Source organism: Leucopleurus acutus (assembly GCF_964270905.1).
Source record: "Leucopleurus acutus genome assembly, chromosome: 15".
NCBI classification, from domain to species: domain Eukaryota; kingdom Metazoa; phylum Chordata; class Mammalia; order Artiodactyla; family Delphinidae; genus Leucopleurus; species Leucopleurus acutus.
The window spans coordinates 37,880,757-37,898,390 of record NC_139157.1 but is presented as its reverse complement, the minus strand read 5'-3'; the positions used below and the strand labels follow the sequence as shown (position 1 = coordinate 37,898,390).

General features: G+C 38.1%; 1 protein-coding gene across 2 annotated transcripts in view; it reads left to right on the top strand.

Annotated features, from left to right (window-relative positions):
- Positions 1-301: 301 nt before the first annotated feature.
- Positions 302-17,634, top strand: part of NKAIN2 (sodium/potassium transporting ATPase interacting 2) — a gene marked incomplete at both ends in the record, with an annotated part of 967,614 nt that continues 950,281 nt past the window's right edge. For both annotated transcript variants that reach the window (XM_082855901.1, XM_082855900.1), the window contains one exon: positions 302-355. In XM_082855901.1, coding sequence (XP_082712027.1) covers positions 302-355 — 54 coding nt within the window. The remainder of the gene's footprint in view (positions 356-17,634) is intronic.

The following is a 17,634-nucleotide window of genomic DNA, read 5'->3' as shown; positions in this document are numbered from 1 at the left end:
TGCCGCTGCTGCCCCTGCGGGCCCCGGGCGCGTCTCCGCGGGCGGCGCTGCCCGCGGCGCGGCGTGTGCACCGAGCAAGTGAAGGTATGTGTGGCGGGCGCGGCTGGAGCTGCCGCCGCTACCGCCGCCGCGCTAGCAGGTCCTAATGCCTGTCACTTCCCAGGACGCTGGCAGCTGCAGCCCGGAGCCCACGAGCCCTCGGCAGGTTTGCCTGTCCTTCCCCGCGATCTGATTGGATAAAGTGGGGGCTCGACGGTGGCCGACGTGGGACAGTTTGGCTGTGGCAGGGGTCTCGGAAACCATGGGTTATTGCAGTGGCAGGTGCACGCTTATCTTTATCTGTGGCATGCAACTGGTAAGTGACACTTGGGTCCTCTTATTCTGTAACGTGCCTTTGAGATAGTGGGCAGGGGAGTGCAGTAAAAGGTCTGCCATTGATTAGAACGGAAGAAAAAAGAAAAGAAAAGGTGACAGATATATTGCCTATATTTAAAATGCTTTCAGGGAGACGCACTGTGGGGTACAGGACAGGTGAGGCCTTCCGTCCCCGCCTATTTCTTTCCCTCTGAAGACAGTTTGGCAGGTGCGGGTTAAACTTGTCTTTAATTTCTTTAAGCAAAGCAAGAGGTAGCTAGCTCTTGTTCTTTTATGCTTTGCGTTCCTATTAAGGTAACAACGTGGTGGTCACATGTAATTTACTATACAGGTGTTAAAACAAGAGAAAAAACGGAATTTTTGACTTTTCTTCTATGTAGTAATTTTTGCAGTATCTTTGTTTCTTCATTGACGTGTATTATTTTTCAAGGAATATATTGTCTTATAAGTATAATGCTCTAACAAACCACTGTGTAGTGCAGATGGTATCCTTACAGCAGTCTGATCTACAGGACACATTGAGTTTTAAAAGTATGTAGATTGAAGAGAAATACTTAGATAACTCAGGGACAGCATTGCCATAGACTGAACCAGTAGCCTTGAAATCACAATTATTACAAACAATTCTAAGGAAAAATATTATATCTTACATTATCTATGTAATTGCTCCTGAAATAGATACTGTTGTCTGATCCCGTGGGTTGGAGAATTATATGTACTTTTTGAGGAATGTTGTACAGTTGCAAAGAGGCAAGGAGCCAGTAATGGAAAACGTCACGTCTCTGAATTTAAATTCCCTAAGGGCAATAGAAGGAGGGGCGAGGATAGTTTAGAGGTGAAAAATAGACCACCTTAAGTGCTTAATTTGAGGTAGGAGGTACTTGCTCACTCCGGTTATCAAACAGCTTTCCTTGGAAAGTATAAATTAATCTCAATAGCCACCCACATTTCCAACAATTGTTTCATAAAGGCTGAAAGGACTACAAGACTGGAGACGATATCTAAGAGCCCAATCAGTAACCGAAAGAGCAAGAATTTGCTGTTGAAACTGATAAGTGTTCTTCATTGTTTATCAGTTGTCATGAAGCCCAGGAACGGTTGTTGTTGTTTTCTTTAATATTTAGCTGAAGCAGTGCTTTTAGTTGTATATTGTCTCAAGAATGTTTTTCTTTCCCAGGAAAGTTATCTGATAATGTATATTTTGATCTGTGAATTACTTCTGCACTTGGTTGTAAGAAAAAGAAGGTAGAACTATAAATATAATTTTAAGAATGTAACATTTTCTCAGTGACATGTAAAACAGTTTATTTTTCTGTACCACATATTCAGTTAAGTTCTGCAATAAAGTTTTTTTTTCACTCTTAATGATAAAGCTGATCAGAACAACGAGTTTACTTTGGAAAACCACCAGGAAGGCCAGGTGTGCCAAACTGTAAACATTTTCAAAACATTCTTATGTTCATATATGATTCAGAAAAGAATACATTTGCTGATTCACTGTGTAAAAGCATAAAGCTGTGAGAATGGGTGGGTAAGAGCACTCTTCTGCTCTTTTCAATTTTGAATTTTAAAAATGTGATTTAGCTTTTAATCTGTTAACATAGTAGGGCTTTATTATGGTAGATGTAGGCATTAGATCTGTATGACATTTTGTGTGATGAATACAAACTCAAGAACTTAAACAGTTTTAGAAAAACATAAATATACAAATGGGAAGCTTAATATACAAAGTAGCATAATAAGGCTAAAGGTGTGTGTGTGTGTGTTTGTGTGTATGCATATATGCAATGGTGTGTTGGAGAGGTGTTATGTCACTTATGAAACAGAAATTCTGAATCAAAGCTAAGTTCTCTAACAAAATAGAAGTGGCAGTAATATAGAAGTTCTCAATCTAAGCAAGTATACATTTGAATCCTAAGAGGTATTTTAGGCTCTATACGAATCATCTGATTTTTCCCATTCAGACTTTTTGTACCACCAGGCTAATATAATTAGCAGCCATGTTAATGCAGATGCAGAAGAAAAAACAAAGGACGAAAAACATCCAATTGTTTTAATAGGGTGAAATGATCACATTTAAAGGACTCCAGAGATTCCTGTTAATTGTTGTTTCTTATAAATATAGTATTTAATTTTAAATAAAATAATTCTTTTGCAACTAGTTGCAAAGCACTGTACGTGTGCGTGCATGCACGTGCGTGCGCACGCACGCACACACACACACACACTAGGTGGGTGTTTATGTTTTTCTTTGTTCTTGATAGCTCTTTGAAAACTTTATGTATCTTTGAGCTATTATGAGTAAAGTTTGTTTCATAAGTAGCCAGGTTTCCGGAATGTACCACTGATTGCCACAAAAGTTTGCCTAGTTTTGTTTACTTCTGTAGTGTTTAGTGAGCGTTCTCGTAACATTTGGGTATTTTTTTGCAGCTGGACAGAAAATCTTAGATTTATTAAAATTAATTGAAGCCAAAATTGTCTGAGATAGAAACTTTATTAAGTTTCTTTGTTAAGTAACTATTAAGTCCCTAGAAACATTTGACTCCAATTTTGTAAGTAGAGTGTTTGTATTTTAACTAGACTTAAAGCAATATTTATGTCTGTGTAAACTTGCAGCTAACCTTAGAAGGAGATGAAGTAGCTTTAGTATTGTGGCAATGGGAACCTCATTCATCAGTATATTATCAGAGCAGACACAGTGTTTTGATCCTTTAACAAGCGAAGGACAGAGACAAAGGCTCCAGAGAAATTTACTTGTCAGGATTCTGTATCTTTGCTTTTAATTATGTTAAATGTGCATTTAATTTAATGTTTGACAGATAAGTGTGGATAAACATCCATTCTTTTAAAAATCAGGAAATCAGTTTATAAGACAAAAAATTAGAATTTCATACTGTAGAGATTTAATATAAAACTTCCATTTATATGAAAAAGTGTCTGTCCATTTTATGAAAAAGTATTTGTCTCTATATATCATACATTAAAATCTTTGAGCTGAATGGTTACTCCAACTTCAGATTTTAGGGTGATTTCTGTGAAAAAGCGGTGTGATCTCTGGAAACAGATTTGCTGCATGTGCAGAATCCAGGTCTAAGCTCATAATCTGAAGAATGTTATTTTATTTTTATCATTGCTGTCCTTAATGCTCAGAAACTGAAGATGTTAGTCACAAAAGGCATCACTGCATTTGCAGTGGTGGATATGGTGATACAGGACAAGAACAATTTAACTTCTTATTTAAAACTTTCAGCAGTTTGTGAAAGAGTTTTTGCTATTTTTTTTCTTCGATGTTTGAATCAAAGAGTACTTTATATAAATGTTGAAAAAAATGCTCAAATATCTCAGATATTTCTCAGTGAAAAATCAGCCATAATATGGAAGAGCATAATTTATTTTAGTTTGAAAAGACAGCTTTGTTTTCAAGTAAAGAAATTAGAAATCGCCCACATTTTTGTACATTAGACTCCTATATGGCACAAAGCATATGTATCATAAACTATTGAAAGAAAGTATAGATTTACATTGAACAGATTAACACTTGAAAATGCCAGTCTTGCCATGTGTTCTATGAAGTATTGCTAACTTGGAGCAGGTGCAACTAACAATTAGGTTAGTACACATGTGCAGCTGCCTGGAGAAGCTCATTTGAAACAATTAAGAATGATCAGTTGTTTTCTACTGCATAGTTTCTAAGCATTTTTGGAGGTACAAATTTATTAGAGAAGGCCATGAGTATATACGTGGACTAAGAAAAAACAATTTTATCATAATTATGGAGTGTTTCAGTGGTGTCGATTGTGATTTTTGCAGTGTTCGTAGTTACAAGGTCTTTGGTTACTTAGAATAGAGCATTGACACGAAGTGGCTTGAAGAGTGCCGGTAGAATCTTATGATTCTCCTAGAGTACTTTTGACAAGTTTGAAAGTTCTCCAGAAGTGTAGAACGTTATCTCTCACAACCCTCCCTCTCAGAGAATTTAAAATTTTAGATTCAAATGCCAATGGAAAAGACTAACAGTTTCCACATAATATTTCCGAAACTTATGATGGAAAAATATGATGCTAAGAGTTTGCTACGTTGTAAAATTATGATAAATTTCTTCCTTTTAAATGTTTTCTGTTTTTGCACCCCAATATTGTCATGCATGTTTTCGTCTTTAATTTACTCTTTCATTATAATTCAGCACTGCTCGTCTCTAATGTTGACCAAAAAAGGATGTAGAAACTTCTTCCAGTGCCCAGCTCTGTTTCTTGGTTCACAGACCAAGGGTAGCTTCTTTTTTCATACACCCAAAGTTGCGTAGAACGCTGTTTCCCCTTCTTTCTCAAATAAAGGCTTGAATGGGCAACATCCCCTGTGCAGAATGCCAGAGTCATCTCTGGCTTGGGGCCCATATGTGGACAATGGCCCAGATACGCAAATAGGCATTGCCACCAGCTTTTCCCTCTGATGCTGCTTTACTTTGGGGTCAGATTCTCTACTTGCCCAGTCAAGAATTTCAGAATGGCAGCCAGGGACTCCTTAAAATAGGAGGTCTTTATTTCTTGGTGTGTTTCTTTCCTGTGCGTGTGTGTACTTGACAAAAATAAAATCTGAGACAGAAACACGTTTTAACATTTCTGCGTTTATACTGGAAATAAAAATATTAAAATTATGGGATCATTAAATATTTGTCTATACAGTTGTCCCTTGGTGTTTGCAGGGGATTGGTTCCAGGACCCTGACCCTCCATGGATCTCGCCTTTGATCCTCAAGTCCCTCATATAAAATGAGGGTCAGCCCTCCATTATCTGTGGGTTTCACTAAAATTTCAAGGGATTTATTTCAATTATTTGGTAGAATTTCAAGCAACTCAGTTTAGTTTTTCCAAAAATAGGTTTGAAAGTAATATTGCTAATAATTGCTTCCCTATTTCCATGCCTTAGAGCACACAAATATCAGAAACCAAACATACACAGGAGAATTATTTCAGTTCTATTATTTCACCTGTAGAATGAACTCTTCTAATTTTGGTCCCTTTTTCCCCCTTGACTATTGTGTATTTTAAATATAATGAAATATATAGACCATCAAGATATGAAGTATTTAGGGTTTTTTTTTCTTCATAACAACAATAGAATTAAGTACTGTATTTATACCTACATCATTTCTATTGCATGGAAATAGAAGTGTATGAAACATTTGTACCAACCCTAGGAAATTGAAGAACATTTAAAAATCATGAAAGCACAAGATAAAATTATATCATTTTATTTTTGCAGATTAAGGTGGGAAATAAAATTTATAAACTGGTTTTCTCTTCTTTTAATATCTCAGGTGTGTTTAGATTTGAAAGCTCTTACTATTTAAAGGACGTAGTTGCTTCATCTTCCTGAAATCAGTTTTCCTTTTTTCTTTTTTTTTTTTTGCTTAAAGTCTAAAATGAGTATCGTGTCTGATAGAAATGGTCCTAACATTTAATCTAATGCAAGCTATAGACTGTCTTTTTTTTTTTTTTTTTTTAGCCTGGAACAGGAATAGAGTGACTTCTAATGCTAATAACTTTTGCCTTTTAAATTATTTTGGATACTACATGCAAATTTTTATCCCTATGAAAACAATTTTTGAAAAGTTTACGAATAAACTGATTTTTATGTGCACTTTGAAAAAACGTTCGTCTTTATAATTTGTTATACTTTCAAAATCCAACTTTGTAAAATACTTTAAAAATAATGAAAACGTTAGTATTTATTGGAAGGTATTTCTGGCTAAATGCTAAACGTCTAAACATGTGGTTTTTTTACTGATTCCTTTCCAATAATCCTATGAAGTAGGTAACAGATATTAATATCCCCATTTTACAGAGGAGGAAACAGGTTCTGGAAGTTCAAGCAGCTTACTTAGGTTACCCCCTTAGTAAGTGGTAGAGCTTAGATTCAAACTCAAGTTTAACTTGACTTTAAGCCTGATGGAGGTTTCATCACTGCATACATTGCATCCATTGCATCCATGTTCACCATGGAACATGAAACGGTAGCAGTAGCTTACATTTGTTTTACTAACGAAGGCAGGATCATCTACCTATTGATTCCCGATCAACACAAGACTAAGCAGGCACAGAGAAGGCTTGATGCCAGGCCCCTATCCACACCTGGCTGGCCCACATGGACTTGGGGTTTACCATCTTTGAACTGCCAGTGTGTGGACTAGAGAATCAAAGGAGAGGGTGCCCCTGCAAAGTTAGTGTCCCTGGCTGTTCCCACAAGATTTCACATGTGCCCTAACTGCAAAACACACTTGTCGTAGTACCCTAGAGAAATAACCCCTCATAGTAAGGCTGTATTTCTGTCATTGTTCAAGGGTAGAAAAAAAAGTTTCAGCCGCTCTGCATTTCTGGCCAACAGGGACTCGTACACTTTGATAGGTATGTTTAAAAAAGATTCCATGCGAAGAAAAATGTATTTATTTTTCTCACATTCCTATTATTTTTGAAGCCAAACCCTGATGAATGGCTAATGCAGAGTAATGTTATTTGCCTGTTGTTTCTATTTTTTTTTTAACATGTCCCAAATCCTAAGTCCACCTAGACCACTATTGGTGAGGATATTAGTTAAAATTATTGTTGTTGGAAATAACTTCAAGTGATAGGTTATTTAAAATATGCATTGCATTGAACATCCTAGAAAATTCTGGAACTGCAGTGTGTGTCAGAATCACCTGTAGGGCTTTTCCCATACAAATCAATAGGCCCCACCCCAGTGTTTCTGATTCAGTAGGACAGAGACCTTAAATTTGCATTTCTGATGAGTTCCCAGGTGACACTGATGCTGCAGGTCAGACTTTGAGAATTACTGGTCTAGAACTTAGGTCTTCACTTAACGTTGTTGCAGGAGTGTGTGAATCTGTGTTTGAAATTCTTCAACCCAACTAGATAATTAGCTCATTTCTTCCTTTTGCCTGTTACTGATGTGAAAGAAAACTTCTCTTCAGGACCAAGTGTGCCTATTTCTGACTTCCAGCTTAGTTCTATTCAGAAGTTTAAGTAAGGGAAATGGAAGGTCTTTTCACAGCATTTGTGTCTTTGCAATGAATAGAGAGAAAAATCTGAAAGGGATTCGGTGCCTCTAGTCTATACCTTCTATGCCTGGTAATGCTGGAGTGGAATTGGTCCCTTCAACTGCTTCTCTTTGCTAGCCTAGCCCCTCAGTATGAATTTCGGAATAGCTCCTCGCTGTGCAAAACACAGCCCTGGGAGAGAGAGAGAGAGATCTGAGGAAATATGCTGAAAAAGCACTGGACTAAGTGAGAAGGCAGATTTTTTTCTACCCTGTCTAGCGCTTCCATACGGGACAACTAAATAACTGTGACTTTGCTCAAGCCATTTATATTCCTGGGTGCTGTTTACTCATTTGGAAAGTGGGGCAAATAATTCCTGACCCATTTACCCTGCAGAATGCTTAGGAGCATCTGAGAAAATGTGCTTAAAGTTTACATGAAAGAGCTTCACAAATGTGAAGCTTTATTGCTGTGTTACTTCTGATACCTAGAAAAATCTCTGTAATGATTACTAGTTTAATTTTTAAGAACTGTTCATCTAGTGAGACTGGGAGTAGTTGCAGGGACGCCTATATATCATTTGACCCGTGGCCCTAGTTGCAAAAACTTGTTTCATTGTAGAAACATTTTTTTCTTCACCTATCCATCATTTGGGATGGGGGCGGCGGGTATAAGAATAAGGATTACAAAGTAGGTGCAAATGGTTTGAAATAGATAAACAATATGCTTATGTGTGTGATGTACCCACTTTAAGTGTTCTTTAAGAATTAAACTTAGATTTCACAAAGCAGTCAGAATTCTGCTTGGTCAGGCAGCATTCCGTGGGTGCTATCCTGCAAAACGCTCCCCCTCAAACATGAGCTGTGAGATTAACTATGTCGTGGGGTAGAGTATTATCGTCATCATCCTCTCTCCCGCCCCCAAGGGGCATGATTCATGTTAGTGTATCTGTTCCTGCACTAAAGAACCCCCTGCTTAATTCCCTTTAAGTCTGCAAATACAAAGTGTTTGCAACAAACCAAGGAACCTCTTTTCTGATATCCCCTATTAACCTTGCATGGAACTAGTATTTTCAGGAATAGTTTTCAGTGAAATACTACTCTAGGCTCATGATGCAGTCTAAAAGTTAATAATATTATTATCTAAACAATACTTAATGACTAAAAATTCAGTACAGAAACTCTTAACCTATTGAACAGGTATCTAACAAATAATAATACATAAAGATGTTTAAGAATATCAAGTATTAAAAAAAGAATATCAAGTATTATTATTACATAATTAAAGTAAATGAAGGGAAGCTTGTTTTCAAATACTTGACCATTTTTTTAATATGTTTTACTTGAGTTTCTTGCAGTTGTGTTTTGGCCACTAAAATCACAACCCTCAACTTTGAAATTCAGTCAAGTCCAATTGCTGATGTTGCAAAGAGGGTGACATGTTGCAGGTTCCAAGGATGTTTGGAGCTTCAGAACACCTAGGAGAGGGCGTCTGCAGAAGCACTTTCTTTCTTTCTTTTTTTTTAAAAGGAAATTCTGTTCTCAGATGGATTTTTTAAAATCTTTATTTATTTGGCTGCATCAGGTCTTAGTTACGGCACGTGGGCTCTAGAGTGTGTGAGCTTAGTTGCCTCCGCGGCATGTGGGATCTTAGGTCCTCGAACAGGGATCGAACCCGTGTCCTCTGCATTGGAAGGCGGATTCTTAGCCACTGGACCACCAGGGAAGAGCCCAGAAGCACTTCCTTTTAGAAGCAGTGGCTGAGGAGCAATGCCTGTATCCTACATCTAAAACCAAACTCAGTCTTCCAGCATCATACCCTAAATGTTTGCCTTTGCAGGGCAGGTGGTGAAGAGTCCTCATACTGACTTTTGTTTTCTAATCAATGCATACACTCAAAAACAGTAACACATTAAAAAACCCCAACAATGCTGCATTCTTTGAAAACAAATGAGTCTTGGTTTGGAATGGAGGAATCAAATCTCTCCTGCTAACAGAACTCTTTGTGTGCATCTGTATGGTGCTAAGTACACAACAGAATAAGGAGATATTTCAAATCCTTTAACTGACAGCTGTGTGTCAAATGATGGACGATCAATTTTATGTCTGAAATGTTCAGTGGTAGGGAATTCATATGACCCTCTTCTAGCCATAGGAGATCTACAAGGCTAATCTTCCAGAGTATCATTTTTATAAAGGACATCTCTGATGCCACTGAGAAACAAAAAGTGGGGAGGACTTCTACAGGCCCCAGTGAGCAGAGAGCACTAGAGCCTGGTGGTGTGCTGCCTTCTGCGGTCTTGGCCCTTGGAGAAGAGCTCTTTCTACTGCCTCGGCTTGAGTACCTCCTTTGTTACAGAGTCTGCAGTGGTGGGGGCCAGCTTGCTCCTGGAAGTAATAATTCATCCCTGGGGACACAGTGATTCAGACCTCATTCTCTTAATCTGTAAAATAGGGATCATGGACTCTACAGGACATGTATCCAAGTGCTACCTATTTGCTCCACTTGATTACTCTGAGGGACAGAGATGAGATTAGGGCCTTATGGATGTGTTTAACTCTGGTTTTTGGCAGCAGTGAGGGAGCTGCCTATCTGTAGGATTTGGAAGCTATTGTAGATTTGAGAATACACAGGTGGTATATAAAGAGCCCTGGGTCTTTTTTTCTTCTTCTTCTTTTTTAATAAAGCTTGCTCACAGATTTGATGATAGTGCATCTATAACTTGTGATTTCCTAAAATATAGGAGCTATGTATAGGATTATGTATTCCTTACCCTTACCAATAGGAATTAATGGAGTTTCATTTTTGTCCATCTTTCACAAAATGCAGTTCCATTTTATTCAAACAAAAGATGGTAGTTATATTATGGCTGTTCAGTAGCATTTATGAACCTGAGTTTTGCTTTTCTTTTAGCCTGGTATGAAAGGTTTTCAACTTTCTTCTACAGGATGGGGGGCAGTTGGGGGCAGGGGGAAGGGGAGTGTCTGGCTCCTGAATGTCTAATAGTTCACAAGCATGTAACACTACTTAAGATGATATATATTTTATATTATTTTTATTTTTAAATAAATTTATTTATTTGCTTTTATTTTTGGCTGTGTTGGGTCTTCGTTGCTGCACATGGGCTTTTCTCTAGTTGAGGCGAGCAGGGGCTACTCTTCGGTGCGGTGTGCATGCTTCTCATTTTTGTGGCTTCTCTTGTTGCAGAGCACGGGCTCTAGGCGTGCGGGCTTCAGTAGTTGTGGCACGTGGGCTCAATAGGTGTGGCTCGCAGGCTCTAGGTGTGTGGGCTTCAGTAGTTGTGGCCCACGGGTTTTGTTGCTCCGAGCATGTGGGATCTTCCCAGACCAGGGCTCGAACCCGTGTCGCCTGCATTGGCAGGCGGATTCTTAACCACTGCACCACCAGGGAAGCCCAAGATGATATATATTTTAAAGGACAGTCTTGTGAAGTCTGTGAAGTTAACTGTGAATTTATTAATGAATTTCTCAAGACATCTGGTTTTATCTAAAACATTCCTGGGAAGTTCCACAGGTTCTTAAGATCTTTGGGACAGTGCTTTCCCAGTTTACCATTTTATAGACTGTCTCAGAATAGATTGGCTTTTGTTAAAAAAAAAAAAAAACTGCCCTAAAAATCAGGCACATGGCATAAATTCAGTTTATGTTTAGTAAATGTAAATTTTGTCACAGCAGTGTTTGGTGACCTTTAATTATATGCCTCTCTTATTTTAATCCTTAGGGGAAACCTGTTGGTTTTCACTTTGTTTTCTCAAGAATGAGGTAGCAATGATCTCCTTGTTATTGCACCTACTTTGTACGGTTTTGTTAAGAAACATAGTGACCTAAAATCTTAGCTTTTCCCTTAAATTGAGAGAAATGAACCCTAGTGAGTCTTTTTTTTTTTTTGGAGATTTATATGGCAATTTGATGCAGAGTTTATACACAAAATAGTTTTGTTGCACGTTTGCTGCTGTTAGGCCCATCTTTTAATTTAATCTTTCCTAATGTGAATAAAAATGTTATATATTGAACTTTAAGGGGAACAGATGGATGAGAAATGTTAACAAAGTCATAGACAGAGGCAGTGATCCTAATGTATAGGAGGAATGTCACATTTTGGGTTGAAAAGTAATTCGGCAACAGTATCTTCTTTTACAAAATACATCTCTCTGAAAGTCTTTCTGATGTGTTTGAATGCAGCCCTTAGATGGCCATTACCAGTCATGTGTTGGTAATGAGAGCCAGGTGTGCACATTGCCCTGCCTTGGGGTGTTGGGTGATGGAGAAGACCCAGTAAGACTCTAGGAATAAACTTGGAGTTGATTCCTAACCTGCAATGCTGTGTGTTAGTTATGATCATTTTAAAATAATGAATCAATCAATCAATCAATAATGGGAGGAAATTAAGCAATTACTAAATCAGTTTATCAAGTAGGATTTGTGAAACGTCCACAAATGAATAGCGTAATGACATGTACTGAATAAATTGTGTCTGTTTCTACCCTTTTGGCAATTAGGACATGATCTAACTGGAATGTCAAGCTGTGTTTTGTAAATTGATCTAATATCTAGTGGTTTTAATAATTGAAGATTATTTTAAATTGCAACCTGATCCTTATTTATTAGTTTACTAAGCCATCCAATTTACTTATTATGATAGTAGTTAAAATGTTTTAATGTTCTCTGTTCATTATGTGCTGTTAAGATCACGTTTATGCTGACAGCAAATCAGATCAGTGTTAGTAAAAAGTAAATGTTGATGTAAACTGGGCCAACATGATCCATTTTTCTAAAAATGTGAATTCATACAGTTTAAATTCATATTATCTAATTTGAGACATTATTTAGATATTCTGAAAATTTAAAAATACAGAAGTTAATTCTGTCTTTATGTTTCAGATCTGTGGAGTAGTAGTTTTTACCTTTTTTGTGTATCACAAGCTCTTTTGAGAACCTATTAAAAGCTATGAACTCTTTCACCAGAAAAACGCCTGTACAACTAAAGAAGTTTCACAAAATTCTCAACCTATTCCATAAAACGTAGGTGAAAAATCCCCAATAAATTTTAAATTTCATTTATTTTTTCTTGTGGCGGGGAGAGTGTCTACCATTGCATTAAGAGCTTCTGTAGTAGTAATATTTATTTGTTTGTTTATTGAAAAATAGTTGATTGCTTATCAGTAATTAAGTTACTTTGAATTCAAGAACATTTGAAGACATATATATATACATGATATATACTACAATATATTGTTGAGATATATGCACACATATGTAAGTACATATATGTGTGTTTGTAATACAAGGTAGGAGAAGCCAAGAGTGGATTTTGGGACCTAATGAAACTTAAAAGCTTTTGCACAGCAAAGGAAACCATAAAAAAGATGAAAAGACAACCCTCAGAATGGGAGAAAATATTTGCAAACGAAGCAACTGACAAAGGATTAATCTCCAAAATGTAAAAGCATCTCATGCAGCTCAATATCAAAAAAAACAAACAACCCAATCCAAAAATGGGAGGAAGACCTAAATAAACATTTCTCCAAAGAAGATATTCAGATTGCCAACAGACACATGAAAGGATGCTCAACATCACTAATCATTAGAGAAATGCAAATCAAAACCACAATGAGGTATCGCCTCACACTGGTCAGAATGGCCATCATCCAAAAATCTACAAACAATAAATGCTGGAGAGGGTGTGGAGAAAAGGGAACACTCTTGCACTGTTGGTGGGAATATAAATTAATACAGCCACTATGGAGAACAGTGTGGAGGTTCTTTAAAAAACTAAAAATAGAACTACCGTATGACCCAGCAATACCACTACAGGACTACTGGGCATATACCCTGAGAAAACCATAATTCAGAAAGAGCCATGTACCACAATGTTCATTGCAGCACTATTTACAGTAGCCAGGACATGGAAGCAGCCTAAGTGTCCATCAATAGATGAATGGATAAAGAAGATGTGGCACATATATACAGTGGAATATTACTCAGCCATAAAAAGAAATGAAACTGAGTTATTTGTAGTGAGGTGGATGGACCTAGAATCTGTCATACAGAGTGTAGTAAGTCAGAAAGGGAAAAACAAATACCGTATGCTAACACATATCTATGGAATCTAAAAAAAAAAAAATGGTTCTGATAAACCTAAGGGCAGGACAGGAATAAGGACACAGACTTAGAGAATGGACTTGAGGCACGGGGGGAAGGGGAAGCTGGGACGAAGTGAGAGAGTATCATTAACATATATACACTACCAAATGTAAAAGAGATAGCTAGTGGGAAGCAGCCGCATAGCACAGGGAGATCAGCTCGGTGCTTCGTGATCACCTAGAGGGGTGGGATGGGAAGGGTGGGAGGGAGATGCAAGAGGGAGAGGATATATGTATACATATAGCTGATTCACTTTGATATACAGCAGAAACTAAGACAACATTGTAAAACAATTATACTCCAATAAAGATGTTAAAAAAAAAAGTGGATTTGGATAGTGGAAACAAACTAGACCTTTGTCAAAGATATTAAAGGATATGATACCTGAGAGTAACAGATAGTTGTGTAGATCCCTACAGTATAATACAGAATGATAACTGCTGTAAGAGAAGTAAGAATAAACTACTGAGCAGATATGGGAGAAGCTACAGGTTTTCTCCTCATAGGCTGATCTCACAATGTATGAAGGGCTGGTGTAAGGTAGGTAAGATTTCTATAGCTAGAGACTGGAAGAAAGAGAATCCCAGAAGGAAGAATGATGGTAGCAAAAAGGTAAGAATGAAAGGGCATATGTGTGGTACAATGTAGAATCTGACACACTGGCAAGTAGGGGAGAAACGGGAGGCGAAGCAGGGAATGGAAGGGGTAGGGGTGGTGCAGTTTGTGGGTGGACTTGAGCACTTTCGGAGGGAGTTTAATCTTATAGGATAGCATTTGTGTCTCTCTCGAAGTTAATTGTCAAAGTGAATGGCCTGATTCCCTGCAGTAGAATAAGAAACAACGTGATGTGAGAGTAGGGTGAGGTTTGGGGCAAGCCCTGTGGGGAATGTGAAGGCAAAGCAGCAACAAATTAAATTGATCGCTAAATTCATCGAAGACCTTAGCAAAACTGTGTGGCGTGCATTTGTAGGGGAACCAGATACGTCTCCATCATTACCCAACTTTCTAAGAGTTGGGATGGAAAAGCAGAAAATGGAAGTTTCCTCATCCTTAGATTGAACAAACTGAGGGTCTGTGAGAGCTCTAAGCTATGAGAATAGAATGTCTGACCAACTGTAGGACTGGATGGGAAAGATTGATGTCAAAATGGGAAGGGGTAGTTCTATTACTGGAATCTCGTTGCAAACACTGGAGAATAAGGAGTTGGGTTCAAAAGAGGGGAGATAGTAGAAAAGGTGGGAGAAAGGTGGTTGGTGGGGGAGACGACAGATATAGAAGTTTAGATCTTGGAGAGGAGTGATGTAGAAGCCCCTGATTGGTCACCAAATTAGATGGAAGGTTTAGTTTTCTCAAAGGATGAGAGGCCATGAGGTCCAGCTGTTAGAAGAACCATCATTCTGTATTTTGGCCTTAATAAAGATGATCAGAAATATGGGACTGAAAAGGAACACAGCCAGGAGGGAACAAGGGTGTTGTGAGGATGGTAGATGTTTGTAATAATTTGGGGAGAGTTTCGTTTAACCAGGATGGTTAGGGAGAGTCAGGAGACAGCTAGGATGAGGAAGATGAATTGGGAGGGACGGAAATGTTTTTTCAATGAGTATGTGAGCCGAGTGACTAAGGAAGAGCAAAGGTAGGCTTCAGGCAAAGCACTTTCTCAACTTCAGCAATATTGCCATTTTGGACGATTCTTTGTAGTGGAGGCTGTTCTGTGCATTGCAGGATGTCTAGCAACATCCCTGGTCTCTACACACTAGATGCCAGTAGCATATTCCCAGTTGTGACAAACAAAAATGCCTGTAGACGTCGCCAAATTGCAAAATAGCCCCCTCATTGAGAACCACTGAGCTAAAAAGCAAGGTGCTAGAAAGAGCACTTAGAGATAACAGCAGGTTTCCTTCATAATAGATTTTGAGTTGTCCAGAGGACAGTGGAGGTGATTGTGAAGGGAAGACGAGCCTGGAGGCCTGGTCGCTGTGGACCTGAGGGTCATGCCTTGAGGAGCACCGTGGCCTGGGTCACAGCCATCCCCTTGATCTATGGAAATAGAATCTTCAGGGAAGCAACCTAGCCATCCGGACATTTTGAAAACTCTCTAGATGATTTTATTGTGTTTCCAAGCAGGTATATATTAAGGAGAGCGGGCTGGTGGACTAACAGCTATGAAGTTATGGAGAGCAACAGGAGGAAAGACAAAGGAGACTGGGAGGTAGGTTGAGCCATACATTAGGGAAGGGGAGTACCGAGTAAGCCTTTGTGGGCATATCGACTGGAGAGGCAACACTGAATCTAGATTTATCTGAAAGCTCCCTTTTATGGTCAATTATGTGTTCAACCAAGCTTTTACTTTCTTGGCTGTTTTGCTCAGTTTAGTTTGAGTCAGGTGGATGTTATATAAGACTCAGTGAATGTCATCTTTCCTTTGGTGCCAGTAAAGACTGTTGATGAATATTTGACACTTTTAATTTGTCCTTTCCCGAATCTGCTAGTCTGCTAAATGCAGTATGTATGTCTTTGTGAAATTTCTTAATTAAGAAAGATTTCAGGTAAGATGTATACATTGATTATAAGGTAGACATGTAGTTGTTTAAATGCAGAGCCAGATGTGAGAAATTTGGGGTCAAATTATGAATTTCTAATTCAATAAAAGATTTGGATAAGAGTTAATAATATGATTATAACTTCAAAAGTAAACTTTTTTAAGATTAAAGAGTTGGGTAACTTTTCCTTGCTTTTATGGAAATATGCACACACACACACACAGACACACACAAATGATAACTACTGCCCTTCAGGAACTTGCAATTAAAAATTCTTAAACTATTTATATTCCTTTGGTGAGCCCCCAAACCCAAGAATATTCAACAACCATTGTAATATTTGATATCCTGATTTGCCAGAAGGTCCATTTTTTGCTGAAGAAGTATAGTAAAACAACAGAGATTCGTCTTTTAAATTATCCTGTCTTAGATTGTATAATGTCTCTTTTTCCAACTTGATTTCTTTTTAACTCAGTCTTTTGGTGGACTCTAATTTTCATGCCTAGAGAGAGGGGAATAAATGATAGATTTCTTGAAGGTCCCTTTAACTTGATGGTTTTATGATTAAATTTTGCATTTAAAAATTGCCTTTTTCTGGGAGATCCAGGCCTGAAGGTGCTTTTCCAGCTCCATATTTGTATGGAGAGCAATTAATATAGCACATGATGCATTTTTCTTTAATACAGTACAGGGAAAAATAGAAGTAATAGATGCAAAAAAAAACCTTTAATAAACTTGGAAGTAGGTGCATATGAAGTTTTTTCTGATTTGCAGTGATGGTGCAATCCTCCTAAAAGTATACTTGGATCCTCTGAAAATTTAGGTGTGTGAAAGTGGTGTGTGTGAGGGGGCGGTGGGTGTAGTGGGTGTAGGATGAGAGCAAGGGGGGAAATAAAAATGATGCTGTTCATAGGAATTGACTTGGGTGTTCTGTTATATGTGAGAAGAGGGAAGTGGGTTATCTTAGAATACACTCTGCACTTCTTAGTGCATTGTTCTTCTGGATGTGGTAGGTTTTCAGCAGGTCTTGTTAACTGGATATCCACAGTGTTCAGGGTGAAAAGTGGAGCCCACTTAAAGGCATCCCACATAAAGGCATCAGTGCAGAATGAAACAGGCAGAGAAAGGAGAAGCATACTGTGTTCAGATGAAACCCGTGCAAGTTTAGGTAGGCCAGATTGCAATTATCTCCCACTGGAATTTAGCCAGGACAAACATTAGTGCATGTTACTTTCCCTCTAGCCTAATTAAAGGATTGTTGAGAACTACCAAAGTTGGCTGACTTGCAATAGTTGGTGCCTGCTAAAATTTGTAAGTTATAAGTACTTAACAGTATGACCTGATTTTTATGCTGGGGTCATCATATTAATTAAAGTTTTCCAATCATCTAATTAGAAAATACAGTCTGAACCGAGTCTGGAGGATTCCCAGTCTTACTTCCTAATTTAAAGGAAAGTGGAAACAAAGAACAGCTCTCAAAGCAATGCAGTGGAAAGCGAGACTCTAGACATGCCTTGAGA